This window comes from Glossina fuscipes, unplaced genomic scaffold (assembly GCF_014805625.2).
Source record: "Glossina fuscipes isolate IAEA_lab_2018 unplaced genomic scaffold, Yale_Gfus_2 257, whole genome shotgun sequence".
Taxonomy (NCBI): domain Eukaryota; kingdom Metazoa; phylum Arthropoda; class Insecta; order Diptera; family Glossinidae; genus Glossina; species Glossina fuscipes.
Genome location: NW_023998600.1, coordinates 1,003,393 through 1,020,124, shown reverse-complemented (window position 1 = coordinate 1,020,124; position 16,732 = coordinate 1,003,393). Strand labels below are relative to the sequence as shown.

Sequence of the window (16,732 nt, the reverse complement as noted above, 5' to 3'; positions counted from 1 at the left end):
ACGACCGAAAAGTATAGCATACGACCAGAAAAGTATAGCATACGACCAGAAAAGTATAGTAGTGACGACATGCCGATATAACCAAACTAAACCCGGTAAAAAAGATCTATTTTTAAGTTCCCGCCTCGAAAATTACAAGAATGGTTGCGTATATTAAGTATTCCAGACTATAACAATACCCTCACAATGTTCTTTAACAATGTAAGTTAATTTCGGGTAATTGCCAGCAATTTTAATTACACGAGCGAGCGTACGTAATTATTGCTGTTTTATCACAACACACGATGTCAAAGAAGCAAATTTTTTTTCTTCTTCTTTTTAAGTCAGAAAATCCAACAACAGTACGTGAAATAAATCATACTCTCAGAAATAAACTTTATTCTCAGAAAAATCTATGCTAAGCTCATAAGAAATTATACCAGTCTCTAGGGTAAGCAATTGTTAGCTAAAGGAAGTTTTAACTACCTGTATAATTCTACTTAATAATATAGAAAATTAATTACCTGTGTAATTATGTCCATTCCCATTCGGATTGTTACATCTAAAAATAAATTTCAGCATTTTCTTCATCACTTAAATGTTTGCTAACAAACATTTTTGCAAATTGACACCAAATCAGAAATGAAGCAAATGCAATAGAAAATGAGGTGAGTAATAAAAATGAAACAAAAATATTTACTAAACGAAAGTGAAAGGAGAAATTAAGAGAGAAAGTACCTATGTAAACGATGACTTGTTTGATCAAACTTGTTCGTCTCTTGTTATATTGTGGAATCTGGGCGGCGAACTTGTGGAATTTGTGGGAACTGGGCGGTCAACTTGTGAAATAAGAAAATATTAAGGTGTCTCCTATTTGCTATTTTATTGTTTTTATATTCCTTTCATAATTATTTTAAATTATTGGGCGACTTTTTTTCTTTATTTAACATAAAAATTTACAAATGGATTTTTCTTTCTTTTTTTCTGGAAAATTGGTTTCTTCAAAGAGAGAACATAGAAATTTAGCTTAAGTAGCATTCGTGTTTACCATTACGACTGGACCATTGAAGGATTGTATCTAGCCGGATGTAAACATTGTGCACAAAAACCATACCAAAGAACGTATATTCTGCATAGGGCCCTAGAAGTTTATACATCTTAGTTTCGATATATGGGTACATTTTAGATATCACTTATATTTTACCGGTTGTGTTATAAATTCTTTTAAAAATGGTGCAATTCATATGCACGAGCCTTCAATTATTCTATATTCCGGTTGCAACATTGAAAAATTTGCAACCTGAAAATATCAAACCAAATGATGATTACAATTAAAACCAAGACTTAATTTAACGGACACAAAAAACTGTAAGTGCAAGATTGTTGACCATATTTTTCTACCGTCTTCTGATCGCTTCGATAGTTTTTTATGTTCCAGTTCAATAAGAGAAATTGGTCAGCCTTGCCTTAAATTGCTATTGTTTACGGAACAAATAATCGGTAGACGTACTGTAATGTATCTCAAGCTAAACAAGAAGTGAAGTTCCTTATTTGTACTTTAAGCCTACATACTATCATTTTGATAATTCATTTATCATTATATACAACGCATGGAGGATGTTTAATAGAAGCTAACAAAAAATGGGATTCTTCCACAACTCCTTACAAGCGCAACAATTTTCGTGGTTCATTCTACGTTTGGACCGAAGGAACTGAGCTGTTAGATTCTGAGATGTTTTGGGTAATTCGAACACTTGGTATTAGAAAATTTTCTTTTTCCGAACCCCTAGCCATTTGGTTCACGTGTCTTTTATCTATTTTGTTGTTACATATCCGCAATACAATCGCGGTCCAATAAGTTCTAAGATTGTAGCTTGTTGACACGAACTTTGCAAAAGAGTTTGAAAATGACCCAAAGTGGTCAAAGGACAAACACATATGCAACAAAAATTGTGGACACCTTTTTTTTCGTGTTTTCTTGTTGTTACTTATAATTACACCATATAAATTTCTACTTTTATTCTGAAAACATTGTAAAGTATGAAAGCTTAGTTCTTCCTTTCTTTGTCTATTTTAAGATAATTTTCTTACTTGTTTTCACTCGAAGGAGTTTCAGTCTTCTTAAAACAATGTTTTTTAGAAAACTACGTTCGATTTTTTCTGTAAGTTAATCTAAACACCATTTATTAATAAGATGAATTTTCCCGCTTCAAAATTGAATATTTTCATTCATCATCTACAAATCATACACAAATCAATATTTCTAAAAAATCCCACGTGCGTTTCTAGATAAAGCAATGTAAAAAAATATACAAGGGATTTTTTCTTGGAAGGTTTCAACTAGCGGTAGCTCTCCTGGCAGCTCGGCAACGACTAATGTACAAGAATTCGCCATACGTGTACCAAAAAACTTGCCAAAAAAGCATCATATGCGTTTTAATGCCACGTCGACTTCGCACAATGGCGAACAGTAAAATTGGAACGGGAAAATAATTTAAAGGTATAGAAGAAGCTATGCCAGAATTCGGTGCAGGATCGGAATATAATCGGAACTTTCGTGAAGAAGTTAGGCGCAAGAAATTCGCAATAATTGTGATACAATGCAGACCAGAAGCTCACCCATGAATTTTGAAAGTGGGTGGTAAAAAAGTGGTGGCAATTGCCGGTGTGGTGACGTTTTTTTAGTAATTTTTAAAAGCAATTCGTTACTTATACATACGTGATAATCCTTTCCCCACCCCTCGGAGTATTCTTTTTCTTTTTTACAAATAGGCTTTACAAATTTTCCTGGTTTTTCATTGTTTTTCCTTGTATGCAATTATTTATTAACAAAAAATTATTACATGTATTTGTTTTTGGAATCAGTTGATTTTTTATCAAATCAATATAAAAAAAAGGTGTTGTCTGTGTACTTGATAACATAAGTGAGTAACCATGTAAGCAGGAGGCAATGAAGTAGGCTGTGATCGCCAAGAGAATCTAATCATATTGGCAAATTTGCTGACGATTATCGCCAAATCCGCTCTCTCAGTGACGTCAAATCAGGCGACAACAAAATTTCCCTTATTGAGAATAAATTCGCATTAATATTAAATATAAACTAAGTAAAGTTATCACAAATCTGCTTTTAAATTTGAATTTGTAAAAAAGCAGCTGCAAAAGAAAAATGGAAACAATTTTTAGACAATGAACTATTAATTCAAAAAATTAAAAAACTAAAAAAAAAATGAAGCGTGTCCGAAATTACATTTGCGAATTGTGAAGAAAAAAACAAAAATGTTGAAGGTAAGTACAATTTTTTTTCAATATCGAATTAAATTAAACTAAATATAGCCTAACATGAGCTCTATATAATTCATTTTAATGAAATGAATGAATTTGTTTACATTTGTTCAAGTATTTGTATAAAAATTTGGTAAAGTACGAGAGTAAGCGAAAAATGTGAGAATAAGCGCATAAAAATTGGTAAAGTACGAGAATAAGCGTATACAATTCTCAATAATTCGAAAAATGTGAGAATAAGCGTCCAATTTGTTTACATTTGCATATTATTTTGCATCCTTATTATTGTTTACCATATGTATGATAAATAAAACTCAATTTGGCTCTCATTTTTTACGTTTCTCTCAGTTATTAGTTAATTGTCATGGAAAATTTAAGGAAATGTATTGGAAAGCTGCTGACGATGGTGTCTAATTAGCCTCTTGGCGATAATCAATTCTCTCCCAAAAACGCAAGGAGATAATCACGCCGATGATCGCCTGCTTACATGATTACCGCTTCATTTCTGAAAGCCCAAACTATCGATAACAATATTCTCAGCTTCTCATCCCTTAAATGTATTTATTGAAAGTGTTTTTTTTTTTATTAACACGGTGTTTCCCCATTTCTAGTAAATAGTTCATTTATAACATACAACGCAAACGCATTACGTAACCCACATATATGTACATAAGTAAATTGTTGATTAAATCAATGATATCTGGTTACTGCAATTAAATTAAGAGCTACGAAAATGCCTCAGCCTAAGATGAAAACTATCAGAGAAGCGCAACAGGAGCTTGCTTTGAGTCTTGGTTTTCGTGACCAAATCATTTGGGATTTGTAAGTTAGATTGCTACGCATATGTACTATCGACTGTTAATTGCAAACATTTATATTCCAAACTAAATATATATTGCCATGTTAGCTATTCAGCCCGCCAAAGTAACGTTTTAGAGAAAAAAATCAAAGCACTTCTGCCAGATCAAACAAAGAATCAACGGGCAATTAAAAAAATGCGTGAAAATCTGTTTACAAACGTTTGGAAACAAAGTAAGATTGATTTAATATTAAATATAAGAAAGACTTTTATTTAACAGTCGAAAATACTTGTAGGAAAGTACGATAACGGTACTTTATATTCTTACATATTTTATGTGGCTGTTACAAACGACAAAGAGCCAGAGAAAGCAACAAAGTTTTCTATTCATCCCGTATTTCGAATACGAAAATGTGTTGGTGCGTGCTATTTAGTGTGCTTAAAGTGATTGAGAAACAAGTGATCGTTTTTTCCTTTCCAGCGGGAGGTGATAGCGAAGGTTGTTGTATGATTTACGTTGATGAAACTGGGCGTGTTTATCAAAACTGGGAATCTTATATTAATGAGAATATTTTACCACCTGGGTTGATGGTCGTACCAAATTGTGGTGTATACAACCTTGAAAATGATCAGGTTGTATTAGCAAGCTATACCACTCCAAATGGGAAACCTGGAGCTGTATTATTGGAAAAAGCTCAAAAAAGCGCATCCCTCGCGGGCATGGGGGCTGCGTTTGTACCTTTAGCAGCTATGGCTTTCCCAGCAGTAGCACCGGTCGTCGCTGGAGCGGCTTGTGTCAGTGTTGCGACAGGGATAATGTCAGGCGTTTTATCTGCTAAAAATTTAGTCGATCGAAGTAATCATGAACAATCTATACAAATAACAGATCGGGACGCTTGTGGTAGCTGGCTTGGTGTTGCGTCCGGAGTAGTTGGGCCAACATCATTGGGAGCTACAAAATATATGACAAGAATGGCAACAGCTGGCAAAGCCACAACTGTAAGTTCTTAAAATGATTTCTTTCAGTCAGTTTATAGCAAAGCGTCTTCTATTCGTACGTTTAGGGCCTTGAAATAATCATTAATGGTATGAATGTTACGTCAATGGTGCTATCAGGAAGTGGTCTGGGAATGGGTATACTAGATTTAATTTTCGTAAGCATAGTGAAAATTAAACATTTAAAAGAGATAGGATATATATATATTTTTTTTCTTAGAAATACAAGGATGGTGATGATGTCACAAATTTGGATGTCGTTCAATTGGCAGCGTCTTTGGTGCTATTTACACATTCTGTTTATAATTTGCAAATGGCTTCTAACATCGCGGACAACGCTCGTAACGGCCACATTGAAAAGTACCGAGAATCGCTTAGTCGTCGTCAAAGGTAACCTATAAAGCTTATTTTTCCAAGTCCTATATATTTTGATCGGTTATAGAAGTCAAGCCATGTGCTAGAGTGTTAAATTTATCACTTATAATTATAAATATTAATATATTCATTGCTTAGATATTTACATTTACCATCAGACGGTCTATTACTTTGTCATCACAATAAAACAAGTTTTTTCTGTTTAGGGCTGCGTTTAAATTCGAAATTTTAAACAGGTCTGCTCATCTGTTTTGTTGGGAAAATTTAGACGAGAATGCATTTGTTTAACATTCAAGACACAAGATGTTTCTTTAAAGTTCGAAATGAATCAAAAAAAAGAATTTTTTCCTGTTTTGACGTCATAACAATAGAAAATGTTTTAAATACAGGATTATTTTAACACACCAAGTGTTGTAAGATACAAATTTCTCAAAGCACTACAAAGTGTTGCGCGATGTAAAAATCTTATAATACACTCTTTAAAAGGATATTCATCATCATCATGACTTTTGCATGTTGTTTGAATATAATTTATCTGCTCTTGTAACAACTTCCAAATGATCAACAGTAGCAGCATATTTTTCAACAAAAACTTCCAATTTGTAGAATTGGTTCCAATGTTGGTTCCCAGTTTTTTTCATCTTATTATAGCCCATAATCTCCTGTTCGAAACATTTAGATTAGAATGTGTTTATGTAATATTCAAAACACACGAGATATTTCTTTGAAAACCTTAAAGTTCGGAATGAATGAAAAAATTAGTTTTCCTTATTTTGACATTGCAACTATACAAAATCCTTACGATAAACATTTGTAGTAACATATGAAGTGTTTTATGGTACAAATTTTTAGAAGCATTACAAATCTTTTACGACAGAAGCCTGTTTGCAACAACAGCCCGTTTTAGAATAAGCAGAATATGATCTTATTAAAAATATGTACTGTCAGTGTTCGGACACTTTCTTGAAAAGAGTTTCAAAATATGGACAAACATCAATTTACAATTTAAAGCTTGCTACTTGCAAAGTTGGCCACACCTTGTTTTGGCGTCCATCTATATTTATATGGTCATCCTATAATCCTCATGTATTATTGCTGTAATATTGATCTATATATATAAATTTATATGTTTTTATAATATTATAAAATTTATAACGTCCGCCAAACATGGTTATTATGCCGTTAGTGCTTTAACTTATTTATTGGGTATGATTTCCTCAAATATGGCGCTGCGGTGGGTTTCATACCCGTATATTGAGTGTTTTAATCGGTCGAAAATCCTATTCGTGGATACGTTATGCTTGCGTTGTCACTATCATTCTCGGAGTTGTGCTATTTATTTATAAAGAGAGTAAAAAGGCAAATGCTACAGCGACCGCTGATAATGCAGGTTTAGGAGAACAATTACTCTTTTTAAGTTTATCCATAGATGGTTTAACGGCAGCAGTGCAAGAACGAAATAGGAAATTCTTAATGTAAGAAAAACTGGAAACGAAACGTCGGTTTATTAAAATTTGATATAATAAATAAAAATTTTAATTCATTAACTCCTTTTATCGGAAATCGGAGGGTATTTTCGTTAGTTCTGATGCTTATTTTCCTTACTAAGTGCATTTAAATCGGTCCTACGAGCGAAACCTTATTGCAAATTTATGGCTTTTGAACAGTGTGATGTGATATGTTTATTACGCTAAACGCTTTTATACTCACCTCAATCATATTTTAGCAATCGATGGCTGAATACGTCAGGAATAGAATTTCTTTGCGCCATATATTAGAATATATTAGAATATAAGTGCTGATTGAACATTTAACCCAAACCGAAAAACTTATTTAAGTTGATTAATCAACATGTTCATTTATTTTTATAAATATTTCAGGAAAGAGTTTCATAAATTATCTAAGGAAACCACCCGAATACGCCCTGGCAGTCAAGGCAAAATTGACATTGTACGCAATATTAATGAACTACCCGACCGGCAGTATCTCAATGACCTGTATAAAATTAACAAGCAATTAAATCAAAATAAGGTACGACCAGCATATGCATCGAAAGGCCAAGGTATAGTATTGAATAATGACGTTAAAGTAGATACCCATGTCCTACGACAAAGTGTTCAACATCAAAAAGGGCCTAATGTGCTTAAGTCTGTAACAAAACCGATACCAGAAACTATATCAACAACGGCCAAAGTTAATTTCACTGCACATAACCCGACCCCGATTCCAAATCCGATTTGGAACAGCCATACCATTCTACTAGCGAATGGTGCAAAAATTTGCCTTGAAGAGTTTGGGAGTCAGTTTCGCGAAAATATCTACGATTGCAAAGAATGGAACAAATTAGCAGACTTCATTGCGTCGAAGTTTCCTGAAGACGTTATCCGTTTTCTACTGAATTTGTCAAAGACATTTATTGAAAGATTACATAAATGTCGTGATATGGTTTTTCAAAAAGATACAAGTACAGAATCAATTCTTTTTCGTATACTAAAATATTGTTATGGCAAATTGGAAGAAGATCAAGATTTTCAGTATTTTCGCTGTAGGGCTGAGGTAATTTTAAAGCATCTCGACGAGTTTGTTAAATGGATCAGGAAAATTACAAAGCATTCAATTAAGCCGGATAAGAACTTTCCTGATTCCACTACAACCGAAATGCAAACCCCCACAGATGGTGCATTCACGCTATCTAACCCCAATGAAAAATTTCCCGGTTCCTTTATTGTTGCAGAAAATCGTTCACGCATTTTCTTGAGAGATTTCGAGCTCGAATTTTTAATTAACATCCTCGATCGAAATGCATTATGTCGTATAACAGAATTTCTCTGTTTGAACTTTTCCGAGAAAACTGTTCGCTTTCTGTTTAATACGACCAGGAGAATCGTTGACCATTGCCAGAATTTGAATTTCGAAGTAAGACTAGCCGTCACTACAGAATCGATTCTTTTTCAGATATTTAAATACTGGTATACGAACTTTAATGATGATATTGAGCACGATCCAAGTAAAATTGATGAAATTATAACAAACGTTCGCAGGTATATCACGAATAAAAAGAATTTTCAAAATATTAATGACATACCTGACAAAGAAAATCTGAAAGAACTACTTAAGTCCAAAAAGCAGTCAAAACCAAACATTAATACAAATACAGGAAGGCCGTCGTTGCGAAGAAATGACATATTGTTGAATAGCGACTTGAACGTAGGTTCAGGTGGAACTGAGCGTCAAAATGGCTCCAATTCATTACAATCTATAATACAATCCACACCGGACAATACATCGAAAATCGAGGATCACAATGATGGCTCCGAAAACATAAATTCTTTCACTATTCGAGAAAATGGTGCAATGATTTCCCTTAGCGAATTTGGAGAACGTTTTAACAACCACATTATCGATTCAGTTAAATTGAATGGATTAATAGAATATCTTTGTTCAAATTTATCTGAGGAAACTGTACGTTTTCTACTAAAGTTGGCTCAGTCTTTTATTGAAAATTATGCTAAACGGATAGAAAATAAACTTAAAATGATTTTGACTACAGAATCGGTACTCTTCCATATATTTAAATATTGCCATAACAAATATAAGGAGAACTTGAATTTTAAAAATCTTCGACACAAACGTGATGATATTGTAACGAACACATATTTCACTCTTGTGCCGATGGATGAAACCGACGAGGTAAAAAAAATAAAATGTCAAAATTGCAAAGGTTTTTATAGCATAAGTGATTTATAGTTTCTTAAGTAAAGCATTTATTCAAAAGTTTTGCATGCCGTTGTATCAAGTGCCTTAAATTGATATTGTACCGTGAAATGCGATTTCACATTATTTTTTTATCTATACTTACGTCACATATAAACTTGAGCACAAATTTTATAAGAAAGTTGCATTTGCCTTAAGGTATTTACATCGAACTATGTATTTATTATTTATTGATTGTGAGCGCGTCAAATTAATAGTTTAAGTATAACATTGAACGTTTTGATGGCCCTCACAAGCATTTGAAAGAAATTTTAAATTAAAATGCTTTGTAGGAATTGCTCCAGATTATACTTTACAGTTTTTTTTGCCCATTATTCGCACATTGGATTACTTTCATTTTCAATAGTACCTTGCCGTCAAACATATCCACGCCGCCGAGCTTTCCACCTTAATATCTGTGCCAGTAAGCCTTTCCGCAATAGACAATCGGACTCTAAATAGTTGTTAATGGCTTCAACAAGTCCTTTTCATATTCTACTGTTATAGGAATGAGAAAAAGGACGAAGTATTTTTTATACAATTAACTTTTTGACATTTTTAATATTTTTAAAATTCTTGTATTTATATATTATACATATATACATATAAAGTGATTATATACGAGAAAACGAAAATTTATAATTGATTTTTACAAAATAAAAATATATATGTGAAGTAACAGTTTGGAAAATGTTTCATTATTAAAACGAGGGAGAGCATCTTAGTTCGGCGGACCCTTCGATAATCTACACCACTTCGCCTAAAACAGTCATTGGTTCATTTTCGTAGTAATACACCAAATATTACACATTGTTGCATGCTTTTCACGTTGGAGAATGCTTAAGACATCACTGTATGTGATCCCAATATGGGAAACCTAAGTTACTTGCCCAAGGTTAGTCCTTCTTGCCACATAAAGGTTCAGTTTCCGTAGAGGCGGTTATACGACAGGCCTTTCAAAAAATTGCCTTTTCCAAATTCTGAAAATTGTTGTTGAATAAGCAAAGCATTTGATATCGTTAACCATAGACTACTTATCTTTAAACTCCAAGCCTCTGGTTTCCCACCCTACTTTGTGAAATGGAGAGCAAAACTAAAATGTGGAGAGATCTCTGTTTAATATGCAAAATTGTAAATCAGAAATTCACTTCAAGTTATTTCTCTCTCAGATCTTTGTTAGCGGCGTAGTAGGTTGAACATGTGTTTGGTTAGACCCATACTCGAGTATGCCTCAGTTGTGTGGTCTCCTTCATATAGGTGCTACGTAGATTCAATTGAATCTGTTCAAAAGCAATTCTTGCTGTTTGCCCTTAGAAATTTGGGTTGGGATCCGATTGCCTCTCTTCCTTCGTATGAAAATAGGTTGCTTCTGCTGTCCCTACCGTCTCTTGAGAAATGTAGATTTGTTCTTGGCGTTTCCTTTCTAATTAAAGTCATAAATGGTGCCATTGACTCGCCTTCATTACTTGGTGAAATAAGCTTTAATGTCCCTAACCGCTTCTCTAGGCACTTTATCTTGGTTAAGCTTAATCAGTGTAAATTTAATTATGAGCTGTTCAATCCGCTCAGAGTCGTTTGCAAGAACCTAAATGACGTCTACCACTTATTCTCGTTATCGGACTCTTTAAAGTCCATTAAAGCAACATTGCTTAATACGCGCGATTTACCTATGTCGTATTTAAACTAGCTTTTGTCCTTACGTCGTTACGTTTCGAAAGTGAATTATTGTCAATTTATTATCGGTTGCCAGGCTTATGCATGTTTGCGATGGCTTAAAGTTTCTTTTGCAATTTGGTCCTGTATCGGCAGACTTTTTTACCCGCTCCGAACGTTAAAAGAGTTGTTACTCAAATGTAAATAAAAATTAACTAACTTATATGTGACTCTAGTTGCACTCATTATACTCTAAGTTGTTACATTTAAACCTCTTGCCTTGTTATTTTCACTCAAAATTGTAATGCAACACTGCATGATATGGTTTTGCGCGTTTGTTTAAATAAGTATTAATATAGCTTTCGTAAGTTACTCTCTCCAGTAAACATTAGCACTTACGGCTATCACCACGAGGTGATATATATCAACGCATTGGTGTGGCACCCAACTACTACTTATGGGGCTATTCTCCTGCTACACTGATTTCCGTCTATAATGATATCTTTTCTAAATCTATGAACATATTTGGTACTACGTGGAGCATTGAATTCAATACATTCACTGGTGTTGAAAATCTACAACTTCAGCTAAATCCACAGTATCATGTTCTGATGTTTAACTCAGCTCAATTTTGAAGTGTCTAAGACTATATGCTATAAAAGCTTCAACATTCGTTCTAATAGTGAACTGTTACGCATTCGTACATTGAAATTTTTAATGAGAGTAAATCGCAATGGGGAGCTTTGCATAGAGCGTATGCGTCATCTTTAATGCCTTTAAATATTTTTCTATTGTTTATCTGTTATATTTTTAATGTAAATATTATTATTATTATTATTATTAGAGGATAAATTCTAAGACTAAAGTCTTAAAGCACTAGCATTCTAAGGCACTCGGCTTTATTAAAAACTCTACCGCACTTGAGATTTGAACCTACGACCATTGAATTGCTAGTCGACGCTCTTGCGCACTCAGCCACTCAAGCGGTTAATGTAAATTATAAATCACATTGGAAAGCATATAAATGAATAGATGTTGCTACAGGTGTTGTGGCCATCCGAAACTGCAATTCCTCACGCGTGTTCCGATAACTTCTTTGACCCTAGAAAATTTTGCCTTGCTTATCGTTGTTTATTTTGCTTTAAGTTTTTAATTTTGAATTATTATCACGAGTTTAAGTGAAAAAACATGCAACTAGGGTTGAGAAGCCGCGACCTTACTAGTTCTATGCAGTCGTGGCCGTATACAAAAGATATTAATTAAATATTGCTACACATTTACGACAAACGTTTGCATTTTCACAATGAACACTTAGAGTTATATTTAGTGAGAAACCTTCGCTTCCAGGTCTTGCAAGAGAACGGCTTAAATTGCTATGTGTTGTAAACGACTGATCCAAATGAAAGCGTTTCAATTTCCCAATACTGGTCTGAAACTTTTGTTTTTCCTTTTTTAAATCAATAGAATATCTTTCTTTGAGATGCTTTTGTAAATTGTCTTCACCCCATATTTCTTTGAGCATAAATATCATCCGAAATTTGTTAAGCGTTCATTTTCTGTTTTATTATACCTTTCAGGGAATATGGGCCCATGTATAGTGGTCATGTGAATCTTTAAACAAGCTTTCGTCTAGTTTCACAGCGTAAGTTTTCCTCATCAATCTTATAGCCAGTTAAAGTTATAGAATTCTTGCAGATTTTATCGCACGTGTCGCGACGTACAGTCAAGTCCTGTTGAAATATTGCCTTATTATCTTTAATATTTTCATAGACACTGCATGTGTTTCTTGTCCTTTAGAGGCTTCATCGTATAGACTAACACTTTTTTCTAAGCCACTGTAAATCCGCATATATAGACGCATAAAATGAATATTCCTACTTCAATGAGTACCTTTTTGCACCTACAACACTCATCACTTTGATTAATTTGCATTCCAATATTTTCCGTTAACTGTTCTTGCTTTGTTTTTCCTGATTATCGCGCTTTGGTCATGATAGGCGCAGAAATTTCTGGACTCTGTGGCTAATCAGTTGGTGGCTCTCGCAAAGAAACTTTATTTTTTAGAATAATTTTTGAACTCCTTGCTTGATTCGAAAATATTCTATGCAATTTTTCCGCATACATATCCTTTGAGACAGAAAAGTTTCCTTTTTTTCTGAAAACTTTAAAGAAAAGAACACATTAAGGCGGGGGGTAAATGTTTCTCAATCCTCAATAAATTACTTAAAAACTCGCCATATGTGCTTTCGGCAATCCTAAATCCAGAGATATACGCTGACACAAAGAATGCTAATTGACTTTTGCTCATGTCCGGCACGTCCTGAATTTATGACTAATTTGTTTAGATTGCACAGGATTTACAGATGATTCCACTTTTTCCTTATTAGTATTATTTCGTTTTATTTGTCTCGTTGAGGGGATGGCATTATTTTTAAATATTAATTAAATATATATATATTTGTAATGTTACTTAAGGAAAAGGGTGAAATTTTTTGTCTAAAATTGTATGAATGCGCCGACAAGTCGCAGTAAAAATGAGGAGGAGCAAAGAAATATACATTATAATATGGAACACTTCGTCAGCGACATTCCCGCGACAAAATTATACATCATTTATATATATATGTATATATATGTATAAATATATATTTATTTATTTTCGGCATATTTTATAAGTAAGTTTACAAAATAAAGATACGAGATAACTAGATCATATGCGCCTGCAGGTGTTGAATAGCAAAGGTGATGTAAAGTTAAAAAGAAAGACAACGAATTGCAGGAATAGAAGAAGAAACTAGTGTAACGAGAGAATTGGAGACTATGAATAAATTATAATCAAAGTATGAAGAGCATCGTGTCATGTTTATGTACATATATATATATACATATATATATAATAAAAGTTGAAGTTTTCTTTACTAGAAAACAGTATGACCGCATTTTTTGGAGGTAAAAGACTAACACTAAAAGCCTATCTTACTTTAAAAATCAGACGATTTTTTTCTAATCTCTACGATGGCGTGATGTGATTGTTCACAATTCATCGCAGGAAATGTGCAAAGTTGCTTTGTTTTGTTTGCTCAACTTGATCGGTTAACTTAGTTTGAGTTGACTTATGTTTGTATATATACTATATATATAATGGTGAATTTTATAACCTTTCACTTAGCTTTGTAAAGGGCACTGCAGCGCTGCGGTTAGTAAAAGGTTGAAAGTCGAGCAACTTTCGAAATCTAAAATGCCCAACCCCCACTTACCTTCTTTGTTTCTAATGTTTGGAAAGTACCCGTCAAATCGTGGCAAACGGGGAAAGGTATTAAGTGAGAACAGCCTATGGTCCAAACATATATGCATTAGCATGCCACCCCCGTATTAGCGATAAAGCAATATCTTGACACATATGGTCTGAAAACATGTATCCCCATCTTGTAACTAAAGATTGAGTACAAAATTTTCCCCTGTCTGTATCCTCATGGAACGGACATTCAATGCCAATTTCATATTCAAAGTAATCCCTTTCGAAATACGCATCTGTTATGTGTAAAGTCTTTGGCTTTTCCAGCTCTCTCTGGTCACATGTCGCTTCTTTCATTACATAAAAAAGGTATTCTAATGAATAAATACTTAAAATTGCGTTATTCGCGCCTATGTCAGATTTTAGAAAATTTAACACCGAATTTACGATATGTATGCATTCCCACGGCGTGTACAAGGAGGGATAGTCATCGTTGGAGCTTAAGAATTTCAACACCGCATTATAAACATTGCCCAAATTTCTGTCACCCATAGCGTTCGGTGGAAAAGGTAAACTGTGGGTTGTGTCCGAATAATGTTGAGCTTCAAGTTGATGACCGTACATTTTTGATAATGCAGTGGGAATGTAAAAGCCGCCATCCTAGGTTTTGCTGAAGTAATTAACCGCCATAAAAAAATAGACTTTATGCTCCAATTTACCATTTTTTTTTGCTATTGCGAACCATTTGCTCAATTGTACGATTGATTTGTTTCTCTTTTTGTTCCAGTTCCCACTTTTGGCTATGCATTTCTTTCTGTCCGCCCAACTGTGTAAAGAAACCAAAACCATATGTGTTTTTCTAATAAATGTTTGGTATAGGTTTCATTAAAAACCAAAATCAGTTGTGTTTTTCTAATAAATGTTTGGTGTAGGTTTTATTGAAACCAAAATTATTTGTTTTTCTAATAAATGTTTAGTGTAGGTTTCATTTTAGCTTTTTTTCCAACAATTAGTTTACAAAATAATATAATTTCCGTATATTTTTTCTTCCGATCAAACACGTTGAATTTGATTTTTTGATTTTTACGTACAGATGTACATGTCTATATGCATATAACTTGATTTTCTAGGATGCCTTGGAGAGTGATTTCTTTGTTGGCCCAAAAGCTGAAGAACATCGCGGCCTGCTGAGTATTAGGTATCCAATTTTGTAGGCTTATGACCTTTTTTCTTTATTTAACATAAAAATTTACAATTGGTTTTTTTTTTGGAAAATTGGTTTCTTCAAAGAGAGAACATAGAAATTTAGCTTAAGTAACATTCGTGTCCACCATTACGACTGGACCATTGAAGGATTGTATCTCGCCGGATGTGAACATTGTGCACAAAAAACATACCAAAGAACGTACATTCTGCATAGGGCCCTAGAAGTTTATACATCTTAATTACGATATATGGGTACATTTTAGATATCACTTATATTTTACCGGTTGTGTTATCAATTCTTGTAAAAATACCAGGTCTGACGACCACTTGTTTGATTAAAAATACAGCCTTTTTTGTTACATCGACTTTAACATTTTTATCATTTTTATCACTCACAAATTTAACATCAATTATATCATTATAAGCCAATGCCTGAGCGCAGTAAACAAGACTGTTCTGGCTGGCATGTTCAGGCCCATTGCTAAAGTTTCCGTGGCAAACAAAGCTTTAAGCAAACCTTCGAAAAATAAATTATGACCGGAGCAAAATTTCGTTGCATAATCATTTTGACGATTTTGAATATATTGGATTGGCTACTATTTACACATTTAATGGGATGGGATAAAAAAATAGATCAATTTTCGTGAAAAAATATTAAAAATTACAGAGTTTTGCCATCTTAAAACTTATGTTTCGTACTACAATATTTTCGTGTTTTGCCGAAAGCATTTTAAAAAATATAGCGATTCGATGCAAATTTTTCAATCAACTTTTAGGTAATTTTACATAGCAAATTTGAAGTAATATTACTTAGCAATACTTGCCGACAAATTTTCAAAATTGCGGATTGTTTCCACTTTAAGACTTTTTACAATATTTACCTTCTATAGCCTAATCCTAGAGAAATAATCGATCTAGAAGCGCATTTGGAGAAAACAGAAAATGAGATTCTTGAGTTGGCTCAGAAGCCCCGCTGTGTGGTTGAGCACAAATTAACATGGACAGAAGTCAAATAGAGAGACAAAATGAAAATGTTTCTGAATCGATCAGTACAATAAGAGGTGCGTCTATTTTAAGTCCTTGCCGATACAAACTTGATGTACCTGCAAGCCGCAAACGATATAGAATATAATTATATAGCATGATGCACATAGAGCTGTTTTTGTAGGTGTATGATTGATTAATAGGAAACAGGGAAATACATTGCTCATGGTACACATATGTAGTGCGAGCGAAAATTTGTTTGTCAGAGGTTGTAAGGTTGAAAGTAACTATTGCGACGAAAAGAATGGATTTTTTCCGCCGTTCCTTTAAATGTACCAAAATTTATAAATAATTTACATACCTACTCTATCTAGTCAATCCCGACTACACGCAAAAATGCAAGGAATTAAGATAATGTTTTGGAAGTTCAGGTTTGGTGCATACTTTTGAGGGCATAAAAAATACTTCAT

General features: G+C 33.6%; 2 protein-coding genes across 2 annotated transcripts; one reads left to right on the top strand and one right to left on the bottom strand.

Moving 5' to 3' along the window:
- The first annotated feature begins 3,838 nt into the window (after nt 1-3,838).
- LOC119642791 lies at nt 3,839-9,711 on the top strand. The gene is made up of 7 exons (XM_038042064.1): nt 3,839-4,083; nt 4,169-4,293; nt 4,357-4,479; nt 4,542-5,059; nt 5,125-5,214; nt 5,277-5,446; nt 7,312-9,711. Exons 1-7 carry the CDS (start codon nt 3,995-3,997, stop codon nt 9,176-9,178), a joined length of 2,982 nt encoding a protein of 993 aa, XP_037897992.1. The 5' UTR covers nt 3,839-3,994; the 3' UTR covers nt 9,179-9,711.
- A 4,457-nt stretch (nt 9,712-14,168) lies between these two features.
- On the bottom strand, nt 14,169-14,696 carry LOC119642739 (protein maelstrom-like). The gene has a single exon (XM_038042006.1). It carries the CDS (start codon nt 14,694-14,696, stop codon nt 14,169-14,171), a length of 528 nt encoding a protein of 175 aa, XP_037897934.1.
- Nucleotides 14,697-16,732: the final 2,036 nt, after the last annotated feature.

Excerpts from the sequence above, each read along its gene's own strand:
- LOC119642791 (XM_038042064.1), top strand. The coding sequence starts at position 3,995 with ATGCCTCAGCCTAAGATGAAAACTATCAGAGAAGCGCAACAGGAGCTT. Across the intron at positions 4,294-4,356 it reads TACAAACGTTTGGAAACAAA|GAAAGTACGATAACGGTACT; the intron begins GTAAGATTGATT and ends AAATACTTGTAG. Across the intron at positions 4,480-4,541 it reads TCGAATACGAAAATGTGTTG|CGGGAGGTGATAGCGAAGGT; the intron begins GTGCGTGCTATT and ends TTTCCTTTCCAG.
- LOC119642739 (XM_038042006.1), bottom strand. The coding sequence starts at position 14,696 with ATGTACGGTCATCAACTTGAAGCTCAACATTATTCGGACACAACCCAC.